At 41.9% G+C, this 27533-nt stretch overlaps 1 protein-coding gene across 7 annotated transcripts in view; it reads right to left on the bottom strand.

Moving 5' to 3' along the window:
• ttll5 (tubulin tyrosine ligase-like family, member 5) overlaps positions 1 to 27533 on the bottom strand; it is a 231636-nt gene that overhangs the window by 36246 nt on the left and 167857 nt on the right. For 6 of the 7 annotated variants that reach the window (XM_060934633.1, XM_060934636.1, XM_060934639.1 and 3 more), the window contains one exon: positions 13553 to 13725. In XM_060934633.1, the coding sequence (XP_060790616.1) occupies positions 13553 to 13725 (173 nt within the window). The remainder of the gene's footprint in view (positions 1 to 13552; positions 13726 to 27533) is intronic. The other variant, XM_060934635.1, reaches the window with a different exon arrangement.

Below are 27533 nucleotides of genomic sequence, written 5' to 3'. Positions count from 1 at the left end.
CTAATATATATATACACATATGGGTTCATCTCAGAAACTAGTCTCTCATTTGGAACATGATGGTAAAAAAATTAATTTTCTAATTTTACTTTTTTTTTTTGCATTTACCTAACACTCAATGTTTCTTTTGTCATGTTTAATAAGAATAAAGATAGTATCTTGCTTTATCTGGCCTCCACTGTGGAACATTTTTTTAAATTACAATTCAAATGCTTTTGTAAAATTGATTTACATATAAAACAACTACATCATGAAGAATTAAAGCCCCTCCTTCACAGATGAGTGAAAATATTGAATAAATTTCCTCTTTTTGATTGCTTGGGTTAAAAATGCCAAGTTATGATGACTGAACTGATTATTCACTTAAATATGAATAATATGATACATTTTGGGGATTTGATAAGGTGAAACAGGACACAATGGAAAACTCAAGAACACACCGGAAAGATGAGGATAACGGCGGTGGTAAAAGAACAGCGACTGTACCGGCTGAAGGTCGCGCGGGTCTCTGCTGCGGCACGCGAGCAACGGGACATCACTACCGCACCGGACGGAGCGCGAGGCAGGAGCGGGGCAAAATGACTGGCCGTAGATTCTATCAAAAGTTCGATCTAAATTGACCGTGGTTGCAAAATACTGGCCAAAAATACGCAAACACTACGAAATATGAAAGTAAGATGAAAAAGAAACATTCTATTGCCTTATACTGCAAGACTAAAACAAAATAAAACTGTCAAAACTCACCTTTTCAGTGATAACGTCCGAACAGATCACTCGCGTAACAGGAAGACCGCAAATGGAAGTACGATCAACTTCTAACTGTTGGAGTGGAAAATTCCATTCTACACATGCAAATTGTTAATGTGTGTCCTTCCCCGCACACAAATAACACGCTACGGTAAAAAAGAGACCACAACTCATTTTATAGCTCAGAAATTCATACAAGACCAGCTACCATCGTAACATATTCTGTAAGAAACATATTCTATACCTAACTTTCAGCTTTCGTTTTAAAAAAACAAAATCGCAGATTTATAACTAAATTTTTATATGGCGTAGTGATTTTAAGTTACTACTTTTGGTGAGGTAGTGACCTTGACCCTGAGGCTTTCCGTTTAGATCAAAACACACAATCGTATTGGTTTTGGGTCTGCGGAAAATGGAGTTACAACGGTGATCAAATATTTTACATGATGTTTTATTACGGTTATGATTATTCTGTGAGCGCACCAATCCTTAGGTGTATAAAGTTACAACTTAAAATACAATTAGTGATAACTGTAGACTTTTCAGTGGACTAGAACCTTTTTAAGGGAATACGATGTAGTCAACCATTCATCATGTCCCAGATCAAGTCGCCATTTTTCCACAAATTTGCAGAATTTTTGCCAAATTCTGAATAGAGTATTCACATCAAAGATTTAGTTTTATCTGTATTATTTCTTTCATCATTTTATTTCAAAATAAAACCAACTTCACCATTCAAAACCGTATAGTTTATTGACTAAGTATATTTAGTGGGGTACCCCCACAGTACCCAGTTTCTGAGACAGACCCATATATATAAAATATATAAAAGCAGAGCTCCTGATTAGAGGCAAGGCCACAAAATCACTGTGAATAGAATAATAATATTAGAGCATATGAACCATTGAATTGTGTAGTGTAATGTATTTCATATCAATAAATTGCTGTATTTTCTTGTGACAGCGATACCAATAATGAGATATGCATCACAGTTATGAATATATATTTATTCCTTTCGTTGACACTACATGCCATGCACCAGAAACACCACCACGACATTTATTATGGTGTGACTCTGCTGGGTGCCTGGTGGACAGCAGTGAACCAGCGCTTTCACTTTACATCATTACTATATAGTTACCATCGAATATTATCGGACATCAGAAGTAATCAATATCGATCCACGGTAATTTTAGATTATCTATAAGTAAGGAAAGATGTTCTTAATTGCTACTGAATTATACAATACTTATGTTTACACGAGTGCGCAGATTAAGAAATTGTTCAGGTAAAAAAAGTACACAATGCAAAGACATGTTGCCCGCTATGAAATTTGTTTTTCCATCAATATTTTCCATAAAATTAGTTAGTAATTAATCCCACTATTCTTAACAAGAGTCCTCTGAGAGCACAATGTCCCCCACTGGCAACTACGCCATAACTCTGGTAAAATGCGACTGAATTGAACGAAATTGCAATATGCGTATTACCGACATATAATGTAGAATCCCGTCAAGTTTCGTGAAATTCCTCCAAAAATTGTTTGAGGAGTTAATTTCAGAATGTGAGTACCCTTCCCGGGACGGATGGACGGACATCGCCACGACATAATCCCTCTTCAGGCCTTTCGGCCAGCGGAGGATAAAAATTGTGAGGGAAGTTGATTTCAGAAAGCAAGGACACCTTGATGAAATTGCCAAAGTACAAGTCTGTTAATAATCAAAGGCATAACTCTGGTAAAATTTGTCCAAAGTATAATGGTTATATAAGAAAGCCTTTTGCAAAGTTTGGTGAAATTCCTCCACAAATTGTGAGAGGAGTTGATTTCAGAAGAACGTACACCCTCATGAAATTGTCAAAGTACAAGTTATTTAATCAAGGGTCAAAACTCTGGGAAAAATTTCACAAACGAAATTAAATCACAGTCTGCGTATTACCGTCATATAACAAGGCCTTTTGCCAAGCTTCGAGAAATTCGTCCAGAAATTGTGAGAGGAGTTGATGTCAGAAGGCGAGCACACCTTCATGAAATTGTGAAAGTATTAGGTTGTTAATCAAGAGCTGTAACTCTGGTAAAATGCGACTGAATTGAGCAAAATAACAACATGCGTACTACCGACATACAACAAAGCCTTCTGCCAACTTTCGTGAAATTCCTCCAAAAATTGCGAGAGGAGTCAGAAGGCAAGCACATCTTCATGAAATTGTGAAAGTATATTTTTGTTAATCAAGGGCTATAAATCTGGTTTATAATACATAGGGCCAAATTACTCAATTCTGACTGGTCAATCAAGGAGGGCTTTTTTCCTTAACACGGGGCCGTATTTCTGAAATGCTATCAGCTACTTCAGCAGAATGCAGCAGCCCGCCTCCTTAGCGGAAAAGTCACATTATGCCAGTCTTATTCAAGGTACACTGGTTGCCTCTTAAATTCCATATTGACGAGACAGCCTTGCTCATGGTGTTTAAAGCTCAGAATTGTTTATGCTGATGCCAGCTTATCCTCCCAGCTATATGTTCAGATTTAGTTCACTTTCTACTAGATTTTAGAGTGTGGCTGTGAGGATTTGCCCATTCATCCGCAAGAGCACTGGCGTTGGGTGACGAGGTCTGAAGAGCACCTCAGTGTTCCAGTTTGTCCCAAAGATGTTCAGCCTCTGTGCAGGACACTGGAGTTCTTCCACTCTGGACCTCGCTCAGTGTCATGCTGGAACATGTTTGGGCCTCTTATTTCCAGTAAAGGAGAACTCTTAATGCTACGGAATATAAAGAAGACTTCTTCTTCTGGCTGCTCCTGATTAGGGGTCGCCACAGCGGATCTTTCGTCTCCATTGCTCCCTGTCTTCCGCATCCTTCTCTACCACTTTCATGTCCTCTCTCACCACATCCATGTATCTCCTCTTTGGCCTTCCTCGTTTTCGTGTGTCTGGCAGCTCCATCCTCAACATTCTCCTTCCAACATGCTCTGCATCTCTTCTCAGGACGTGCCCATACCATCTCGGTCTCATCTCTCTTAGCTTAATTCCCAAGCTCTCCACATGTGCTGTCCCTCTGATGTGCTCGTTTCTTATCCTGTCCAACCTCCCATCGCAAACCTTAACATCCTCAACTCCGCCACCTCCGACTTTGCCTCCTGTCTCTTCGTTAAGGGTACGGTCTCCAATCTGTACATCACAGCTGGTCTCACGACTGTCTTATACATCTTACCTTTCACTTTTGCTGGGACTTTCTGATCACAAATGACTCCCGAAATCCTTCTCCAACTGCTCCACCCTGCCTGCACTCTCTTTCTCACCTCACTATCGCAGCCCCCATTTTCCTGCACAGCTGACCCCAGGGACTTGAATTCACCAACTTTCTTTATGTCCAAAGAAACTACGGAATATAAAGACAGAATATAAAGACTACGGAATATAAAGACGTTCTGTCCAACTGTGTACTTCTAACTTTGTGGCAACAGTTTGGGAAAGACCCAATATGGGTGTGATGCCTAGGTGTCCACATACTTTGGGCCATATAATGGATCTTGCTAATCTCCTGAAGCTTTGCCACCTAACCAGAGTACTTTACTCAACTATGGGAGGCTTACTGTTATTCCTGAGCATCAGTCACAGTTCAGTTAGTAGAAGACGTTTTTCTTATCTTGTCTCTAAGCTCTGAAATAGTGTTTGAGAGAACATTAGATATGCTAGCTCAGTGACATTTTAAATCCAAATTAGAAGCATACTTGTTAATATTACATCGACATGAGTGTTTTACTGGGAAATACGCCACTCGTATTTTTCATACGAGCTCCATTCGGGACATGGAGAACTACAAATGTGACATAAATCTCTATATGTCACTCGTGAGGAAATCGATGAATTGTTTTGATAAATTTGGGTACTTTTTGTTTGTGAATGTGTCGATATAATAAAAAGAACATCACACATTGGCTTGAAGCTACGAAGTCTATCTTCTCATGTTGCAAAACTCGCATTTTTCATACAAGATATATCGCGGATCTGAATGAGATGTTTAAATAATATTGGCTGGCTTTGAGTGGTATATCAGATGTATTCCATTCAGCGAGCATGACACTGAACAAGTTGAAGATGAGTTCAGTATAATGCTAGGTGAATGGATTTTATCTGATAGACCACGAAAAAAAGCCAGCCAATATTATTATTATTATTATTATTATTATTATTATACTACATACACACTCTCTTCATATCAGCATTCTCAAAGGCCAGCGCTAGCTTACCTGTGTTTCAGTGCTGTTCGCGCGGCAGTGCAGTTACCTTCCAGCCGGTGTAGTGTCAGCGAAGGCCAATGCTAGCGCAGTCAAGCCGAATATTATTATCATTTTCCCTGTGTAATTTACTTAGTTATTTTTAAAATCAACATCGACAACTACACACAACGGAGCTAGCTGGCAGCCAAAATTCTCTCAAAATCTTCCGCTTTGAATGAAGCAAACCCCGCGGCCATGTTTGTTTACAAACTGTCACTATCGCTCGCCAACACGGAAGCTTTACATCTCTGACGTATCTCTTTTCCAGTTTTTCAATATCCGTTGGTGTGTTTTTTTTTTCTCTTGTAAATATGCATGAAGAATATACAGTGGTATGCAAAAGTTTGGGCATCCCTGGTCAAAATTTTGGTAGCCTTTCGGATGTTCAGCGCGTCTTTAGTTTCAGTTTATTTATCTCATCTCATCGCATTATCTCTAGCCGCTTTATCCTGTTCTACAGGGTCGCAGGCAAGCTGGAGCCTATCCCAGCCGACCATGGGCGAAAGGCGGGGCACACCCCGGACAAGTCGCCAGGTCATCACAGGGCTGACACATAGACACAGACAACCATTCACACTCACATTCACACCTACGGTCAATTTAGAGCCACCAGTTAGCCTAACCTGCATGTCTTTGGACTGTGGGGGAAACCGGAGCACCCGGAGGAAACCCATGCGGACACGGGGAGAACATGCAAACTCCGCACAGAAAGGCCCTCGCCGGCCACGGGGCTCGAACCCAGGACCTTCTTGCTGTGAGGCGACAGTGCTAACCACTACACCACCGTGCCGCCCCCAGTTTATTTATTTAGTGCTTAATTATAGAATAGCTAATCCTAGCAGTAGCACTGGATTAGCCTCGTTTTCTCTCTTTCCTGGCCAACAAAGAAATGATTGTGTGCATGCGCAGCAGAAAAGTTGTCATCGGAGCTTCACATGAGCTCCGATGTGTATCTTCGTGTTGTCTTGACAACGTGCGATATTATAACAATACTGCACACTCATTCTCCATTGGGGAGAGTGGCGTAATACATAAGGGATAAGATAATATTGCATGCTATCAATCAACCCACTAGAAGGGAATAGAATACATGTTTTTTTTTCCCATGGAAAATGTATAATAATTCCCAATATTTCACTCTGATGATGTCGCTCCCAACGTTTTCCTGCTGATTTGACGTGCGTTGTCAAAATGGCAAACTGGTTCAAAATCAAAATTCGTTTCATTAACCTTTTTTTTTTTGTGGATGTCTCCAGAAAGAACATTAAACGGCTGTGCGAAGATATGAAGTTTATCTTCTCGTGTTGAAAAATGTGTCATTCATTTGGTTCACTCACTCATGATATATCCATTCACCGCTTGAAGATAAACTTCATATCTTCGTACAACCATGTAATATCCTCTATATATCTTGGGTCTATTCTTAACCTTAGAACTTATTTCTTTTCATGATCTGTCTTTGTTCTTCTGACCTGTCAAAAACATGGTTGAGGTTTTGGATAAAAATGATGACGGCTTGACTCAGATTACACCTCAGAGGCATGAGACTTGACCTTGAGCTGTAAAAAGTGACTTATTAACATCTCTGGTTTGCACTTGCTCCGATTTATTCAGACTCCTACATTTTTATCTATTCTCTGACAAAGTGGTTCGTTTTTTCGTCAGTGTCACGGAAACTTCCTGCAGCTTCCATGACACCAAATGGTTATATTTACCTGTATGAAGCCGTGCCCATCTGGCGCGCAGAGCCCTGACACAGGCACGCTCTGTCAGACAAAAACAGAAAGGAATGCAAAAGAATCCGTGTCCACTAAAATTAACTTCACCATATTCTAGGACTCAGCAAAACTAGAACCTAGGGCTATATTTTATAAATATTTCACTTTCTATGCTACTCCATTTATTCCGGCTGTTTTCTTTTTTAATTAGTTTGGTTAAGATACTTCAGTTGGAGTACTTCACACTCCAATATGTCCTGACGTCATTGTTCAAACTAGATGCCGGTGTGGAAGGATATTAGGGGATTGCTGAGAGGCACACGAAGCTGTAAGTAGCACATTGTCTTTCTAAAACACTGTGGCACGCAAAAGGTGTCCAAGTTGTGTCATAAGAAGGGTGGAGGTGGAAAAAAGGTCTTTTAACTAAACAAAATTGCTAAAGGGTTGAGATGTTAGATCAAAACCACCTTCAAGATGCAATCAGTTCGAGGTCAGTGAATGAACCAAACCAAGCAAATCCAGAGAATGGTGCTATTTTTTCCTGAAGAGTATTCTACACAGCTAATGATTGTGGTTTCAGTGAGTCAGTGTCTGGCCAAACAGACCAAAAGGGACCCAAAAGCAGAATTAAACTGGTTCACTGATACTGCTATGACTCACCAAGATGCACTAAGTGCACACTCTCATTCTCTCTCTCTCACACACACACACGACCATTTATCTACTGCAAGGCTCGGTTCTTGCAGCTCACTGATGTTTATAAGTGGAACTGAGAATGGAATCCAAACACAGGTTCAAAAATCCAAACTGTTTGAACCTGCACATGTTCAACCCTTGTTCAGCCTAAGGTGACCAAAAATGTGATCCTGATTTCTCCACCTGAGTAGTTTTAGATAGTTTTGCACACAGAACCAAAGCACTCTGTGTGTGTGTGTGTGTGTGTGTGTGTGTGTGTGTGTGTGTGTGTGTGTGTGTGTGTGTGTGTGAGAGAGACAGACAGAAGAAAGAAAGGACAAATATTCCATCTAAATAAACAAAGCAGTCCTGAACCTAAGAACGAAGAAACGTTTTGCACTTTATGATAGAAGACAGTTAAAAAAAAATAAAGTTGAGATTGAAAAAAAAAAATCCTAATAAGAAGACCGAGTCGCCTATATCCCCCACCCTATATACCAAGTTTCAAGATATTATGTGTCACATTTTTCAAGTTCTGCTGCAGGAAACCAACCCTACCTCTTTACACTGACCTCAGCAGTGACCCATGGCATAAACCCACCGGACCTTTGGTCCAGGGAAGCTAAAAAATTAAATTTCTCACATTTCTTAGTATCAAAAGGCACATATACATTACTTAATCAACACATATACCAACTTTCAAGACCATACCACTCATAACTTTCAAGTTCTGCTCCGGAAACAAAACCTACCCCTAAGACTAACCTGAGAGACTAAATCTGAAATTGTTTCCATGGAAACATGAAAAATTTAAATTTCTCACATTTCTTAGGATGAAAAGGCACATCTACAGTACATCACCTTGTTAACATGTATACCAAGTTTCAAATCCGTATCATGAATAGTTTTGGATATACGCTCCGGAAACGAACTTTGCTCTTAGAAACAAAGTCAAAATCTATTTTTTATGTAAAAATTTGAAAAATACTTTTTTTTTTTTTCAAAAAATCCAAAATAGCAAAAAGGCACCAGTTCACATCTTGCTTGATATATATACAAAGTTTCATGACGATATTTTCAGTAGTTTTAAAGATGTGGCTCGGAAACGAAAACGTGACCAGCCGGACGGACAGAACCCGTTTAAATCTGCTCAGTTGGTGTAACAAATCAGTGAACACTATACGGGAACTCCAGGGTTGAAACCTGGCGGTCGCACAGTCACCAGTGGCGATTAAAAACTGACCAGGAAAAAAAAAAGACAATAAAAATTAAATAAAATGTTCCTTCCTTGGCGTACCTTTCTTTTCTTTGCTTTCCTTTCCTCAACTCTAATTCAGTTCGTGAATTCTAGTAAAAGTTTAGTTCTAAAGTGCAAAATTCAAAGCCGTTCGTGAGTTTTCAGATCACTCTACGATATCCACAACTTTCCCGAACTCTGACCTTTCCCATGATTCATTGCTGCATCATAGCAGACGCCGGCCTCTTTCTTCTGCTCCGCTGTGTTGACGTTTGTAGCCAACGCTAACTGCTAGGTAGGTACGATCAAAGATGACTAAAAGATGGTTACACGGGTCTGATTTTCTGATGGACGATCAAAGTGCCCCATCCGTCTACCCTTATGGAATAGACCGACGACATGAAGTTGTGGATCGACATCAGCTACGTTGACATTGTCAATTATTTTCTTCTGAGTGAGGGAGTTGATGATGAAGAGCTAAGGAACTACAAAAGCACAGAGGCGTAAAATTATCTACACAGGAATAAAATTGGCAAAATTATGTGTAAGAGAGAGAGAGAGAGAGAGAGAGGGTAAGTTTGTTTGCTTAAAGGCTGTGGTTGAGCCTAGCCAGAGCACAAAAAAGGGAAATCCTACAGTCATGAAGCAGCTATCATCTGGAAGGTCAGCTATGTCAGAGTAGAGCGACTGTATTATTGTCTTGGTTTACTCATAATCAGTGGTGGCGGTGGGGGGGGACTGCCCCCCTAAAATTATGTTGGGGGAGGCTGTGCCCCCCAAGTTACAATGGGAGTCCTTTGACTATTTACAAGGAAGAAAAAAAGAGAGAGTATTGTGAATAAACAGCCCGCTGCGTGCCTTTGTTTTCCCTTATTAAATCCTGCTGCGTCCCTTCATCCCGGCGCCATCCCTTTGCACTGTAGGTTGGTAGCACCCATTCGCACCAAAACCGATACAAATTAGCCTGGCCCTGACATCACCGATTGCCTCACGCAGAACTGCAAAACCCATCACTTTTAGTAGACAAGCTGATTTATGAATATTCCGTGGACTAATTAACCCGGGGCGGCACAGTGGTGTAGTGGTTAGCACTGTCGCCTCACAGCAAGAAAGTTCTGGGTTCGAGCCTTGTGGCCGGCGAGGGCCTTTCCGTGCGGAGTTTGCATGTTCTCCCCGTGTCTGCGTGGGTTTCCTCCGGGTGCTCCGGTTTCCCCCACAGTCCAAAGACATGCAGGTTAGGTTAACTGGTGACTCTAAATTGACCGTAGGTGTGAATATGAGTGTGAATGGTTGTCTGTGTCTATGTGTCAGCCCTGTGATGACCTGGCGACTTGTCCAGGGTGTACCCCGCCTTTCGCCCGTAGTCAGCTGGGATAGGCTCCAGTTTGCCTGCGACCCTGTAGAAGGATAAAGCGGCTAGAGATAATGAGATGAGATGAGACTAATTAACCCACTGCTCTGGCAACTGTCTAGACATGTCTGGCCTCCTTGGGTACTCGCGCCAAAGCGGGGACCCTGTGACAGCAAGGCTATGACAGTGTTGCTACATTTGTATCTGACTGATAACTCGTGTCCCGTCCGGATGGCTAGATAGTGTTCACGAGGTGCACAAGCAGTTTTGGGCACCCAAAAACTTGATGCTGCTCTAGATCTACATGAATTCGCTTGCTGTCCTGACCACTCACTGAAAATCAGCACAAAGAGGAGTTTCAGACAAATATCCATTGCAAACTTTTTGGGCTCGACAAAGGCACCCAAGTTGCTTGATGATCACAAGGTAAGTTTTCAGTATAAGCTTTACTCCACCAAAATTTGCCTCTCAAAATGTGGGAAATAGTGTTTTAGAGGGTTAAAAATTCCAAAATTTCCCGGGGCGGCATGCCCCTGGACCCCCCTAGATTTGGCACGCCTTTGGCACATGACACGTTGCCCACCCCCCATCCAAAACTTCCAGCCGCTGCCTCTGATAATGTAGTGTTTATATATTATAAGTCGCTCTGGACAAAAGTGTTTGCCAAACACCATAACCATATTAACCATCAGCACCTAGATCTAGTCTAATAGAACTCTAGCAGCGTGATGTCTGTTGTATCGGCTCAAGAAGCCAAAGCTAGGAGAGAAGCATACGCTAACCATTTTAATGAAGACGCAAATGCTGTCAAACTTTGGAAATAATGAGCATCCCACACTTAAATAATTCCTTGTCTATGTATTTGTCCAAGCTTCTTCAACTTCTTAACTCCCCTGATCATTCCAGATATTGGATGGTATTTGTAGGCCATTTGTTTACGCTAGTACTTCAGCACTGGCTGCTCTTGGATTCTCTCGGCTACCTGCACTTATTGTGAGTCGGTTTGAATAAAAACGTCAGCTAAATGACTGTAATGTTTGAATAATGTGCAATATCTAAGCAACAATTATACAGAATTAATGTTGTTGATTAATCCATTTCCGGGGGCATACGTTAAATACCGTGGGGTGTTATTCAAGTAAAAATGCTTTTCATTTTTTTTGTGTTTGAATAGAGGAAATTTAAGGACCACTTTATTTTGGCCTGGGCCAGTAAGAATTCAGGGATACTGGCCCGAGTGGCAACCAAGCACTGAAGCTAATTTTTCGCCCTGTAACTCTGTACTGTTACCACAGTAAATGGCTCATATACAGTAGTGTGAAAAAGTCATAGACACGTAAAGAAGAAGAAGCCTTTATTTGTCACATGCACACTTCAAGCACAGTGAAATTCATCCTCTGCATTTAACTCATCTGAAGCAGTGAACACACGTGCGCGCGCACACACACCCAGAGCAGTGGGCAGCCACACTACAGCGCCCGGGGAGCAGTCAGGGGTTCGGTACCTTGCTCAAGGGCATTTCAGCCCAAGGCTGCCCCACGTTAACCTAACTGCATGTCTCTGGACTGTGGAGGAAACTGGAGCACCTGGGGGAAACCCACGCAGACACGGGGAGAACATGCAAACTCCACACAGAAACGCCCTCACCGGCCATTCGAACCCGGAACCTTCTTGCTGTGAGGCGACCGTGCTAACCACTACACTATGACCCGCCACGCCTACTTAGATCAAAAGGTGCAGGCTATCTGCTGGTACCTCGTATAGTGAAGGCTACATCAGGGGGCAGAGCCTTTTCTTACAAAGCCCCACAGTTATGGAACAGCCTTCCAAGTAGTGTTCGGGAATCAGACACAGTCTCAGTGTTTAAGTCTAGGATGAAAACATATCTTTTTAGTCAAGCCTTGTGTTAATGGTGTTTATGAGGTAAAGGAGTAGATCTGGAGGGTCCTCAGACAGAGTGGTTTGGTAAACTGGGATGTATGGATGCTGTCAGTCCCCACTCGCTTGCTCACTCGAGTTTGTTGACGGTGTAGTGGCTGCTGCTTTATGTCCCGGGGCTCCCTCATGCCTGTGTTACCTTCTGGCTCTCCCCTTTTAGTTACGCTGTCATAGTTAGTTGCCGGAGTCCCTGCTTGTACTCAGTGCAATATGTATACTGTTCCTACTTATTCAGGTGACATTGGGCATACCCAACAACCTGTGTTTTCTCTCTCTTCTCTCCCCCCCCTCCCAAAATCTGTCCCTCTGAGTTACATGTCGGTCCTGGGATCGAGATGCTGACCTCTTCTGCTCCTCGGACCTGCCTGAACCATCCTGGTGCCCTGTGTCTGGTTGGAGTCTCATCGCATCGCTCCTGTGGAGGGCGGCCCCATGTGGACAGTTGGGGGTCGCGCCTGGAGGACGCTCTGGACTCTTGCAGTGGTGCTTTTATGGCTGGGGACTGCAGTTGACTTGCTGACTTTGGGACTGCAGTTGACTTGCTGACTTTGGGACTGCAGTTGACTTGCTGACTTTAGGACTGCAGTTGACTTGCTGACTTTAGGACTGCAGTTGACTTGCTGACTTTAGGACTGCAGTTGACTTGCTGACTTTAGGACTGCAGTTGACTTGCTGACTTTAGGACTGCGGTTGTCGTGAACGGTTTTGCGCTCGGGTTTCCCTCGGTGGGGGGTTTATAGCATCAACGAAGCTGACTTTATGTTAGGACTGTTAATGTTATAGTCACGTTGTCTGTTGTTGCCCAAACGAGGATGGGTTCCCTTTTGAGTCTGGTTCCTCTCGAGGTTTCTTCCTCATGTCGTCTGAGGGAGTTTTTCCTTGCCACCGTCGTCACAGGCTTGCTCATTGGGGATCGATTCGGGATAAAATTAGCTCATATTTTAAGTCGTTCAAATTCTGTAAAGCTGCTTTGCAACAATGTTCACTGTTAAAAGTGCAAAACAAATAAACTTGACTTGACTACACCACTGTGCCGCCCAAGAAATGCAGCAGACCAAAAAACGGCTTAAAAATAATGAAATTAAATGTTTCAACATTTAAAAAAATACTATAAACAGTCATCAGTAAGCCATAATAAATGAAACAAAGTGAATATTTGGTGTGACGACCCTTTGTTTTAAAAAAAAAAAAAAAAGTAGTCTGAGGTCCAGTGAGTGCAGTTTTATGTGGAAATGAGCTGTAGGTTTTACTGAGCATCTTACAGAACCAGCCACAGTGACCCAGTTCTTCTGGACACTTTGACTGTCAGACTCGCTTCTTCATTCTGCACCAAAACCCAGCAGCCTTCATGATGTTTTCTTTTTTTAATCTGGAAAGTGCTCTGTTATGTAATATGCCGCTCAGATACAAACTTTTTTTTTTCCTGTAACATTTAATTTTGTGCTGGAAAGCAAACATTTGGAACTCTAAAACGTTTCTGTACTGACTCGATAATGTAGAAGTCATCAAATATAAATCTATGACAAAGTTTGTATGGAAAAAAAAATAGGGTGCTTAAGACTTCTGCACAGTACTGTATGTTAGCTATAAAAGTAGATTCCACCACTGACCTGATGTCGAGAGCGGCTCTGGTCCAGTAGCTTCCTGGACTGTAGTTTCTGCTGCTGGAGCTGTTGGATGGTGAACTGGAGCTGATCGCTGTCTGATGAGGGCCGCAAAGTTGCTCCTGTAGCCAAATTACAGGCACTCGGACACCTTCCATCACCATCGTTCTCACTGTGACAGTTGAGGGAGAAAAGTGTTTTGTTGTATTATTCACATCGACAGGTGGCACAGGCAGGATTTCAAGCATAGCATGAAATGTGAACGAAGATAAAACGTTCTAGATATATGTCATTGCTAATATGCTAGCTAACACTAACACATTAGTGTGATGTACAGTGGGGCAAAAAAGTATTTAGTCAGCCACCAATTGTACAAGTTCTCCCACTTAAAAAGATGAGAGAGGCCTGTAATTTTCATCATAGGTACACTTCAACTATGAGAGACAGAATGGGGGGAAAGAATCCAGGAAATCACATTGTAGGATTTTTAATGAATTAATTGGTAAATTCCTCGGTAAAATAAGTATTTGGTCACCTACAAACAAGCAAGATTTCTGGCTCTCACAGACCTGTAACAACTTCTTTAAGAGGCTCCTCTGTCCTCCACTCGTTACCTGTATTAATGGCACCTGTTTGAACTCGTTATCAGTATAAAAGACACCTGTCCACAACCTCAAACAGTCACACTCCAAACTCCACTATGGCCAAGACCAAAGAGCTGTCAAAGGACACCAGAAACAAAATTGTAGACCTGCACCCAGGGCTCGAAATTAACTTTTTTTCTTTGTGTCCCCCAGTGGTCCCGAATTCTGTGTTGTATTGTCCCGAATGGAAGCAATAGTGTCCCCATTTTTTTCCTCTCTGAAATAACCAGTGGTTAATATTATCATATGAAGTTACTATTATATTTGTAACTATGCGATTTTGAACCCTTTATATCATTTTTACAATAAGTCACAAGACACAAGCGACACATGTCCTATACATCATCTACTTCAAAATTACAGTTATTGCATTTTCAGTTTATTAAACTTTGGCGATCTCACTGTATGAATAGATACCCGTTTATTTAAAGGGGCCAACTAGCTCATTCAGAAAATGTTTCAACTCCCTACATCTGCAGTACACTTTAGTTGAAAATAAGACCCCTTTTATGTTCATTTCATCTACTTATACCTTGAATATCTGTTGGCACTTATAAGGCCAACTTATCATTTTCACCATTACCGTTATCCATTTTTATGAACTTTCCGTTATCCATTACCGTTATCCATTTTTATGAACTTTCCGTTATCCATTTTATGAACTTTCGCTGCCGAAACGTGGGTGCAAATGTTAGCAACATCAGCATAGTGCCAGGTCCGAGCCTAGTTGTGCTGCTGACTGACTAAACTTTCTGAACTAGAAAGACACCAAGAAAACTCACTTATTCTGTTGAACGGTATCTTCCGTCAATATCATCCACATCATCCCTGTTGTATTTTATAACGTGTCTAACAGTGTTCATTCAGTTCATTCAGTTGCTAGCGTTGCCTGCAGACCAGGCGATGACACTTTGGATCCTGAAGGTCCCGGAGACGTTATGTCTGGGCTTTCAGTTTCTTCCCCGCGGTCGGTCCGCTTCAACCACTTAAGCATTTTTGTTCTGGCAAGAGTCGGCGCAGCGTGTGCGGTAGCAATTCCATTCCAAGTCCATATAATGCAGACTCCGGCCGAAGATTCTAGAACAGAATGCGCTGCTCTGTAGACTACGGATGCAGGTGCATCGAAAGTGTAGCTACTATGTATTTTTCGCTGTTAACGTTTTAAAATTAAAATTGACAAATTAGGTGAATGTCTACGTATGTGTTACGGCTTTGTAAATAATATTAATGTAGAACTTTTTTTCTAGATCTATTTTTTTCCATTGTCCCGGGATTGTCCCAGATATGATAATTTTGTGTCCCGATGACATTTTTTATGGTCCCCGGGACATCGGGACACCGTTAGTTTCGAGCGCTGCCTGCACCAGGCTGAGAAGACTGAATCTGCAATAGGTAAGCAGCTTGGTGTGAAGAAATCAACTGTGGGAGCAATTATTAGAAAATGGAAGGACATACAAGACCACTGATAATCTCCCTCGATCTGGGGCTCCACGCAAGATCTCACCCCGTGGGGTTAAAATGATCACAAGAATGGTGAGCAAAAATCCCAGAACCACACAGGGGGACCTAGTGAATGACCTGCAGAGAGCTGGGACCAAAGTAACAAAGGCTACCATCAGTAACACACTACGCTGCCAGGGACTCAAATCCTGCAGTGCCAGACGTGTCCCCCTGCTTAAGCCAGTACATGTCCAGGCCCGTCTGAAGTTTGCTAGAGAGCATTTGGATGATCCAGAAGAGGATTGGGAGAATGTTGTATGGTCAGATGAAACCAAAATAGAACTTTTTGGCAAAAACTCAACTTGTCGTGTTTGGAGGAGAAAGAATGCTGAGTTGCATCCAAAGAACACCATACCTACTGTGAAGCATGGGGGTGGAAACATCATGCTTTGGGGCTGTTCTTCTGCAAAGGGACCAGGACGACTGAGCCGTGTAAAGGAAAGAATGAATGGGGCCATGTATCGTGAGATTTTGAGTGAAAACCTCCTTCCATCAGCAAGGGCATTGAAGATGAAACGTGGCTGGGTCTTTCAGCATGACAATGATCCCAAACACACCGCCCGGGCAATGAAGGAGTGGCTTCGTAAGAAGCATTTCAAGGTCCTAGAGTGGCCTAGCCAGTCTCCAGATCTCAACCCCATAGAAAATCTTTGGAGGGAGTTGAAAGTCCGTGTTGCCCAGCGACAGCCCCAAAACATCACTGCTCTAGAGGAGATCTGCATGGAGGAATGGGCCAAAATACCAGCAACAGTGTGTGAAAACCTTGTGAAGACTTACGGAAAACGTTTGACCTCTGTCATTGCCAACAAAGGGTATATCACAAAGTATTGAGATGAACTTTTGTTATTGACCAAATACTTATTTTCCACCATAATTTGCAAATAAATTCCTTAAAAATCAGACAATGTGATTTTCTGGATTTTTTTTTCTCATTCTGTCTCTCATAGTTGAAGTGTACCTATGATGAAAATTACAGGCCTCTCTCATCTTTTTAAGTGGGAGAACTTGCACAATTGGTGACTGACTAAATACTTTTTTGCCCCACTGTATATATATTTCAGCACTGCCTAAAAGCGGAGCTCCTGATGAGTGTATGAGTAAAATATTTGCAAAGGCACAAAATCAACCTGAATAGAATAATAATATTATTGCATATGACCCATCGAATTGTGTAGTGCAGGGGTTTTCAAAGTGTGGGAGAGTCAGCCCCCCCCTCGGAGAGCAAATAAACAACAGCGCCCCCCCTTACAATTTTTGTTGTTGCTATACTTAATGTTCCATTCATATTTTTTTAAAAAAATGGTTGTTGTACACATTATTTTTTTTCTTTTTCACATTTTAAACATCTGTGCTTTTTAAAACATCTTGTTTTACACATTTTAAACATCCCATAGCATCGTTAGCTAGCATCTCTTGGCAGACAACACACTGTGGCAGTGGAGCATCTTCAGATCCAGTCCATGAAAATCCAAACTTTAAATAATCGTGGTCATACTTCCTTCTTTTTCCAGTCCCCCCAGGATTCCGCGGGCCTTTTTTGTGATTGTCGCGGGCTAAAATGTCTGATGTTGTGGGGGGTGGTTTCCAAAAAAATTGCGATGAAAGTTCCAGTGTTTTTTAGGTTTTTATTGCGATTACATTGCGGGAGGAAGTGAAAGTTGCGAGAAATTGTTGCGATTTTCTCTTTTTGTGATTAAAATTGAGTGATATGTTAAATATTAAGTTATTACTGAAAAACTATTGATTAAAAAAACAAAGAGAAATGGTCCTATAAACAACTTTACCAATATAAAAGATTACCAGGACTACAAAAATGCAGAAAAATAGGCTTTACTTATCCAAATGCACCTGTTGGTTCAAAAGTTAAAGTGCAGAGAACCTCACAGCACAACATGAAGTTACCTTAAAATATAATATAAATGCCTCAGCTTTTATGTAAGAAAAAAAAACCTATTAATACTAGTACTGTGTGCAGGCAGTCTCTCCTGAAGACTAAATTAAACAATAATTATAAACTAATAAAATAAATGGCTCAGGCTTCATAGAAGAAAAAAAACAATTTGAACAGAATCTCACAGTATGATGCTGAAGCTGCCTAAACAATGGAAAATAAAATACCATTTTGGCAAAAATGTTGGCATTCATTAACTTCTTGTATTAAGTAAAAAAAAAAAAAAAAAAGTGCACACGGTGCTTCACTGTAAACATAACACACTTTCAGTGTTGCCAGATACTGCTGACGTTTTCCAGTCCAAAATATGTTCAAAACCCGCCAAAATACACTTGAAATCGTCCAATCTGGCAACACGACGCGCATGCTGCTTCTCTTGAACACACGGAAGTAAGGTGGAAGGTAGTTTGTCGACGTCACCTCAAGACGACGCCAACGATTGGTCAAATTTGCGGGAAAGTTGCGGTGATTGGATATAATTGCAACACCGCCCTGAATTCGCGGGGATTGGTCGAATTTGCGCTGAAGTTGCAAATCGCAACATCCTGGAGGCTCTGTTTTTTTGCTTGGCCCAGACTTTGTCTCCTCACTCACTGTAGCTTTAGGTACTAAAAACCGATCCATTTTGTCTCTCACGTTGCACCCCCCCTGAAGAACTCTGGCGCCCCCCAGGGGGGGCGCGCCCCACACTTTGAAAAGCCCTGGTGTAGTGGATTTCACCTCGATAAATCTCTGCATTGTTTTGTGACTGAGATACCAATAACGAGATACACACATCACAGTTATGACTAGAAAAGCACTCGGAGAGCGCAGACCTCCGCCAAGAATCCTTTAAAAAAATCCGGGATCCAGAAGGTGATCCGGATCACCGCCAAAATTTAATGGATTGTTACTTGTGCCCAGTCACACCTCTGGAAAAAATTTCAGAGCAATCCGTTCATTACTTTTTCCGTAATGTTGCTAACAGACAAACCAACAAACAAACAAACAAACAAACCAATGCTACCGAAAACATAACCTCCTTGGCGGAGGTAAATATATATTTATTCCTTTCTTTGGCCATGCACCAGAAACACCACCACGACATTTATTATGGTGTGAGACTGCTGGGTGCCTGGTGGACAGCAGTGAACCAGTGCTTTCACGTGACATCATTACTATATAGTTACCATCCAATATCAAACTTAAAGGTGCAGTACGAGATTTTGGAATAACGGTTCCCGCAAGCCATATTTTGAAAAGAAACACGCCCGCCCTCGCCATGCTCCCACCCCCCGCGTCTCCCCCCTCCCCCTCGCGCCTCCAAAGCACATGAACGCGCATTGCCAGTTCCCGAGCATTCATGGTTGTCGCAAGGACTGTTTGCATTAGCTCAGTGTGTTTCAACCACTGTTGGCGCGGAAGGAGAGATCATCAGGTGTGCCGTGGCGTCTTCTCAGGTAAGACTGAACAACATCGTAGTGAAAGTAACCAACTAACATGATTACCATTTCAAGAAATATTTGTCTGCATACTACATTAGAAGTTGACTTTTCACTTGTTTTCATACTTGTTATACCTAATCTAATTGTAGTAAGACTGATATGTCGGGGGTTCTGTAGCAGTCACCGCCCTAGCCCAAGCAGTGTAATACGTGTATTAATACGTATTAATACGTAATACGACTATACGCGTTAGTATAACAATCCGTGTCAGCTAACTTTGCAAATCATGCTAACTTAGCAAAACCTACATTGTGGTCCATATCATCGGTTATGCTCTCGCTGCCAGGGTGTACACTTGTTAAAACGACAACACTGTCCTATCTGAAAATGTAATAAATACATAATGTAATGTTATCTTACCTATCGAGTAGAAACAGGGCCACCATTGCATCGGTTTGAAGTCCTTTTTGTTGTTTGAGTCGCCGCCAGCGGTCGAACGCTGCGCCAATGTTCACTCTGGTCTTGACTCGTCCTTTTTCATAAAGTTTCCTGGCAGTTGCCTTTTCGAATACAGATTTTTGTTTTCTTTTTTGACCAGTTGTGTGCGTCTGTTCTGCCATAGTGTTATGTAATTATTGTAGGCCAGTATCTAGATAAAATGGGCTGGTATGGTAGGCTATCTATCCGTTGCTTTGAAATGGCTTAGTTCACCTGGAGTGGTCCCTGCGCATACTGTACGCGCAAGGGTAGGGGCGGTGAGGGTTGGGGGGTGGGGGTGGGGTCGCGGGCTTCAGTCTGATTGACGTGTCAGTATCCAAATCATTTTGAGGTGGTTACCTCGATAGGATTTGATAGCGTTTTTCCTTTATTTTACACTGTAGACTGGATTAAAATATTTCGTTTTGGGGTCAAACCTTCTATTGTACTGCTTGCAACATGGGTGTGAGGAGCTTTTCAAGCAATATGGTAAAAAATACTCCTGGAAAAAAATCTCGTACTGCACCTTTAATATGTCAAACAGTTTCTGGTTACATCTTTCACATCCACGCACATTGTGTGCCGCTGCAAATTGCAAAGTACGAGCACATTATTCGGACTAACTAGCATGCACCTGTTCCTGATTCAAACTCGATCACAGCCAAACTATCAACTGTTCAATTAGCTCGTGAACCAATAAAACTGTTTTAATTTGCTTTATAAGAAACTGTCGTGAATATTTTCCATTAGTAAATAATCCCATGTTGTTTTTTTTAAAAAAAAGCAAATTAAAAATAAGCGCTGGATAAAAGCCCATGTCTTTATTTTGTCAATAAAGATACAAATTTCATTGCCCGGTCTTCAAGTGTTTAGAAGAAGAACAACAACAACTTTATTTATCACATGTACACTTAAAGAGGAACTGAAGGCAAATTTATCATCATCAAAATTCTATTTATCTCATTTTATTAAATATCGGAATGCATTTTTGATCGCTATTTTGTCGCTGCTATAGCAAGTTATGAGTGTTTGAAATATGCTCTGTAATACATCAGTCCATATGTCAAAGCAATGGCCGTAAACGAGATTCGTTGAGACCTGTGCGAGACATCGTAGGACGGAAGTAAAACGTACAGCGGAAATCAAAGTGACCGACATCTGCCAACGTTGTCAAAAGACGCGCGCGCCCTCTTTCGAATGCTGACGTAATCAAGCCGGAAGTTTTGTTTTGATAGCGATCAGGAAAGTTTGAAAAAAATAGGCAGTAATCATCATTTAAACTCGTTTTTGTGCAATATTTCATTTGGAAAACAGTTTTCAAAATGGCGGCACTGACACCTGGCTGACGCTTCACATTTCGAAGTTTCACACAAGTCTCGCGAAGATCGCACGGATAAGCGACGCCTGCCGTGGACCAAAAGAACTAAATTCAACACGGCTAAAAACCGAACAGGCCGATAAGTATAATATTTAATTGCAATTAGTTGCCAATACGAGTCACGATACAAGGTTACTAAAATCGAAAACGTAATTGAATAACACGTTAATTAAGAAATAAAGCGAGTTTAAAAATGACTTCAGTTCTCCTTTAAGCACAGTGAAATTCCTCTCTGCATTTAACCCATCTGAATCAGTGAACACACATACCCAGAGACGTGATGCTACAGCATCTGGAGAGCAGTTGGGGCTTAGGTGCCTTGCTCAAGGGCACTTCAGCCCAAGGCTGCCCCATGTTGATCTAAACGCATGTCTTTGGACTGTGGGGGAAACCCACACAGAAAGGCCTCCTATTAGCCACTGGCCTCGAACCCAGAACCTTCTTGCTGTGAGGCAACAGTGCTAACCACTACACCACCGTGCTACCCATGAGAGAGATGCTGCCTTGGACTTACAGTCAGGTTCCCTGCGGTGGAGCACGTTCTTTGTATGCATGTACCGTACAAGCCATCAAAAATCAGATCGAGGCATTACCATAGTACGGGGATCCGCTCTGCATGTGTTCTGTGCCCGCGAGGAGCTCTGCTATTAGAAATGTTCCAGCATTACCAACGAAAATAATTTTATATATTCAATAATGATTATAGTATAAATTATAAGTTAATTTGAGGCTATGTTTTCAGTCTTGCAAAACAGACAAAGATTATTGTGTTCTTTGAAACGTTGCACAGCCTGATTTAATCTTTAAAAGCTTAAATCAGTTAATCCAATTTAATGGAACATTTAGTGAAGAAACATAATTCAACTGTGGCTACTGAACTCAGACTGTAATTCGCGTGTGCTTAAAATAGCCATCGATTCCTTTTCATTAAAGGAACTCACTTTACATAGAACTGGAACGGCGAAGTTTGTCAAATAAATAAAACGTTCTCATCTTTCTGTTCCGATAAATCCAGAACAAACTTTGACACGTCGAATTCCTTTCCTTCGTGATCATCGTCGTACACAGTGCAACAGCCCCTCCACCTGCACCCTCACTCATCCAGATCAGTCAGTGGCAGAGAAGCATGAGGATCTGTGGTGAGCAGCAGTCTCCCAGAACACACAGACTCTCCACTGGCCTGTACACGACACGTCATGTCATGTCCCATCAACATCACCGGCTGAGTGCCGAGCAAAGTAAACCTTTAAACGGCTCCATGCTTTTGTGAAGCGATTAGCTCTCATTTGAGCCCAGCTTATGGGAGCCCTTTAACTTTTCTTCTCATCTCTACAACTGTCGGAGCAGGACCGTCTGATCAAGGTTAATCCAGCAGCCGTGGAAAAAGCAGCTTTTCAGCCAGAATATATTTAAGGTTTTTTTTTTTTAATGAACAAGCACAGACGACTCAAGGATAACAGACTAGGATATTGGGGTTATGTGAGTTTACTTTATCAGGTAAACCTGATCATTCGTGTAGTTATCTAATGAGCCATTCATGTGGCAGCAATGCAACGCAAAAAACCATGCAGGTAGAGGTCCAGAGCTTCAATTAACGTTCACATCAAACATCAGAACTGGGGAAAAGTGTGAGCTCTGTGACTTTAACCTTGGCATGGTTGTTGGTACCAGATGGGCTGGTTTGAGTATTTCATAAACTACTGATTTCCTGGGATTCTCACACACAGCAGTGGGTGAGTATACAGGGTGTTTCAAAAAATTTGACATTATTTGAGATGTAAATATCCGAGAAACTACATAGTCCAAGCAAATGAAACTGAATGGGCTTAATGTTGAGCAATATAAGACTTATTCCTCAAAAACTGAATGAGAAATTCAAAAGGTATGTGGATTCCATGAACGATTTCACAAATTTCCAATATGCACGCCGCCTGAGAGAGACACACACACACACACACACAGCCTTCCTCTTTGAACTTTTTGTGCCATGTCCAAATCTGCATTGCAGTTGGTGCGTTTTTAGAGAATTCTCTCATAAACGCACGCTCTGCAGTCTTGTTCGACTGTGCTCGAGCGTACTCTAACACACAAAACGCCTTTTCTTTTCCACTGAATAGCATTTCTATACCTAAAAAGATAAAAAGAAAAAACATGAAATTTTGACCTGTTTCCACACATGCTGTTACAATTTCACGTCAACTGAACGAGAACTGGCAAAGTTATTAGATTGGGAAATGATATCAAATTTTTTGAAACACCCTGTATTATCATTTATTCTATCCACATTCTTTTGTTTTTTAATTATACCAACAAAAAAGCTATACAGTACAACAAAACAAAGACAACGGTGCACAAACAATGAACACAAAATGTGCAATGAACCAAAGGAAGAGGTACATTTTCAAAAGTGCAAATTAAATCCTTAAAGCAGATACGCAGAACCACGGCCTCACTTTCGTTTATAAATGCCTTGAGACCTCAAGAATGGCACAGGAATAGTTTTAAGTGTTAATAATAAATCTAATACAGTAATTTTTATGATTAAAGTGATTTATATAGGTAGCGGTCTGAGTGAATGACCTTGACGTCCGTAACGTCACAGCAGGAACTCTATCGGTCTCATCGCCATTTCCGCTATACTAAAACACCGAGCTGACTGCAACTCCGATCCTCCATCCTGAGCTAATTTATCGCCATGCCACGTAGATGTGTTGCTGGTGGGTGCAGCAACATGACAGAAGGTGGATTTACGTTGCATTCATGGCCCAAGAATGTTCAAACTGCAAAGATTTGGACGCATTTTGCGAGTTGTTCACGGGCACATTGAGCGCCTATGAAGTGGTCTGTCCTCTGCTCTGCACATTTTACTGAAGACTCGTACGAGACCTCTGATCTGTTGAGGAGCGTTGGCTATAAGCCCGTATTGAAAGAGGGTGCAGTACCAACAATTAAAGAAAACTACAAGTAAAGCAATTTATTTATTTAAAAAAAGGAAAGCGAGTTCAGTTGCACCAGTTCACCCGGAGTGAGCTGAAAGTTGTTGGTAAAACCCAGGACGGAATGGGACGTGACATCATCGCTCGGGCAATGACCTCGCCGCGGTTGTTGCTAAAACCGGTGATATCCCGTTCCGTCCCGGGTTTTAGTAATTGCCTGAGCCGAGCAGTAATGGCGGAGTACTCCGTATGGAGAAAATGGAGAATGAGTGGAGCAGCCGTCTGATTTCTCTGCTGGATATTGCTGCCATCTCACCCTTACATGGAAGAAGTGAATGAACGGAGAACTGAACGAACAACTGAAAGTCAGATTGTTTCAAAACAATCAGCCACAAGATCGGCCTTCAAGAAGCGAGAACACAGACGGGTAAGCTCCGACTCTCATTTGGATACAAAACAACAAAAACAACACTCGTCGTTTACCTGCGTTTAGATTAATACATGTAACTTGTATTGTGTGTTTAAGTTACCAGTATAAGATTATTTAATTTGCTTCAGAATGTGATTGTCTCAGTTCATCTGATTATTTAATTAGCCTTTTACGTTTTATCAGTGAAAATGCATGCATGTACATGTATGTTGCACAAGTTATGACACCTATCCTGTTTTAATCAGAGTCAACCCACAATCAATGAAGTCAAATCAGTCTTAGTTGAGCAAGTCGGTAACGGCATTTCTTACTTTCACCATACATTTTTATTTATATGACTTTGGTCTGTAGCTGTAAAAGGCCTCGGCCTTAAAACCGGTTACCGCTGTGACGTCACGCACTCAGGGCTGGCTGGCTCAGCGGGGCGGCTCAAATGCCAGCTTTGCGGTCGATTTTAACTCTCAAAAATATATTTTTTTATTCCCATTTATGCAGCATACAAGAGTCAAGGATGGAGATACTATCCACTCAGAAATTTATTTAAAAATAAAGGCTCTGTGTATCTCCTTTAAGTGATTTATACAGTATCAGTGATTTTAATTAGTAAAGTGATTTGTATTTATTTATTTTTTTTTAACATTACCATTTTCTACACCGCAGAACAATACTGAAGACACCAAAACTTTGAAACACACACAGGGAACAAATGTGGCATTCAAAAAAAAACAGCCTACAGGAATAAAAGACCACATAAGAAACAAAAGGGACAAAAAATTAGAACAGCAGGGACAATAGAAACAAAAGAGCAATGACGAAACCTACACAGCAATCGCAATATAAAAGAACAGTAAAAGAGAGTGCAAAACCCCCCATCATCCCACCAGCCACCGGCGAAGCAGGCAGGTACCCGATACAGACACGGTAGCCACCGATGGGCACACATCGCCACACCCAGCACCCCAGACAGACCAAACACAGGGCAGCAAATGTGAGAGTAGAGCCAGCACCAGTGTGCAGCTTTGTCCTCACCCTGCACGGCGACGACCCCAGGCTATCTCTCCTGCAGCTCAATGTCAGTGAGCACCATCAGCTGCCAGGTGGTCCACAGTATGCGGGGCACGGTTGACGCTCCAGGCGTTAGCACCCTCTTCCAAGAGCATTTTTTTCCCCCTTTCTCCTGTCAACAAGCAGCCATGCTGAGTCGCTAGCAGCAGGTGTACAGTGCTTGTGGGGCTGATCGAGATCGTAACACTCGTCTGCAAGCAAGGGTCTGGACTGGATCTGCCGCACGTTGGTGTCCAGCCCCACCAGTCCACCCGAACTGCCAGATGCAGCAATGCGCACCACCGGCCGCCCCATGCCTACACCAGTTCCCACCCGCCAAGCCAACGGCCGGGAGACGGCAGAGCATCAACTCGATTTCTGATCTCTTTTTTTTTAAAATTTGAAAAACAAATTGCATCACATAAGAAGAATCTAAATCTAAAAAGAATCTTTGGCTGGGAGTCGTGCTCCCTCATATACTCTTACCTGTCAATCACAGTGATCCAAGCCAATCAGGGGCATCTGTGAGCTCATGTGTACAGAAGGCAGGGCAGACAGGCAGGAAAAAGCATGACGTGTTGTTCATTAATCTCAGGGCCGCTGACAGCTTTGGCTGGGCCCGGGACAAAATGCTCTGAATGGGGCCCCCCCCCCGGGCCAACCCCCACACACACCCACCTCTCTTATCCCAGTCTCTACTCACTCCAACCCTTAAATGGCAGGTATTCAAAAAAACATTCAACCAGTCAACAACCATTTCATTTTAGCATTTCAACATTTTTACAGTTTTAACATTTTAACATTTCCTTAGTCTGCAACTATTCAGGTGCGAAATGCAATGCGCCAGACTTTTGTTGTGCGTGCGTGCGTCCTGTCCAGTGTGAAAAGCAGAGAAGAACACACCGCTCGAGAAACGGCGGGATATGATTGCGGGCTAATGTGAATATTCTTAGCTTCAATCAGATATATGAAACACAATGTTATTAAGCTGTTGTGGTTATGAAATGATTCAGTGCCCTGTGCGTTTGATATGGTGTTCAGTGTGACTTGCTCTCCACTCGTTTGTAACATGAATTGCGTGCCGCGCGTGCCTTGGTTGGGGTTACTTTATGGGGCTGGAAAAAGTTGGCTGTGTCTTACCCAGTGATGGGAATAACGGCGTTAGAAATAAACGGCGTTACTTTTTTTAGTAACGAGTAATCTAACTAATTACTTTTTACATCGTTATAACGCCGTTCCCGTTACTTACAATAAAATACTATGCGTTACTTTATTAAAGCTGTTCTCATCTGGCACGCTGCTCGTTCAGCCTTTCTTTACTCTGCTTTCGTGTGGGGCGGGGAGACACGAGACAACGGCACAGTAAGCCAATCAGAGTAGATTTGGACAACATACGTAGGTAGGCCACGCCTACTGCGCGCTCTTTCAATCGGAAGACCCAGCGATGGCGAGCGGTCAGCCCAGCACTGCGCTTTCACATTGGAAATACAGCCATTACTTTTCATTACTTGAAATAAAAGGCAAGAGTGTTTACGTGCAATGCACATTATGTCGAGGAACAAAGCGTTTGTCCTCGTCAGTGGCCAGTAATTAGTAACATAATTTTAATAACTACAAAAATATATTACATTTGATAGATGTCTTATCTCACATTGTCCCACAAAAATATTAATATAGTGTAGATAACGTTACTAATTGGTTCTGTTAAGTGTCCATTTCAGTCATTAAACACATTTAACATTCACTTTTATTATGATTACACTAATTGAATTTGATTTTTTTTGAGGGGGAACAAAATGTAACGGAATAATTACTTTCTCTGGTAATTAGTTACTTTTATGACAAAGTAACTCCGTTACTAACTCAGTTACTTTTTGGGAAAAGTAACTAGTAACTATAACTAATTACTTTTTGAAAGTAACGTGCCCAACACTGGTCTTACCTGGCTCAGCTGCCCCACTGCCTTTGCTAGTACCTGCTGCATCATCTGAATCTTTTTTAAAATATTTATGCAGTGAGCCTCTGAGTCTCTTGGTTTCTTCTTCTCTTTTTCTCTTTTCTTTTCTGTGCTCCTGACTTGTGCATGTTGGCAAATGGCACGCACGCTGATTGTCGAAGCGCTATGATCGAACGATGTCGTTTAATCAAAGATGTCCCCTTAATCAAAGAGTCAGACCAAACCATTTTTGCATTAGGGGTGGTA

This window comes from Neoarius graeffei, chromosome 11 (assembly GCF_027579695.1).
Source record: "Neoarius graeffei isolate fNeoGra1 chromosome 11, fNeoGra1.pri, whole genome shotgun sequence".
Classification (NCBI taxonomy): Eukaryota; Metazoa; Chordata; class Actinopteri; order Siluriformes; family Ariidae; genus Neoarius; species Neoarius graeffei.
This window is presented reverse-complemented; position numbering and strand designations above follow the sequence as displayed.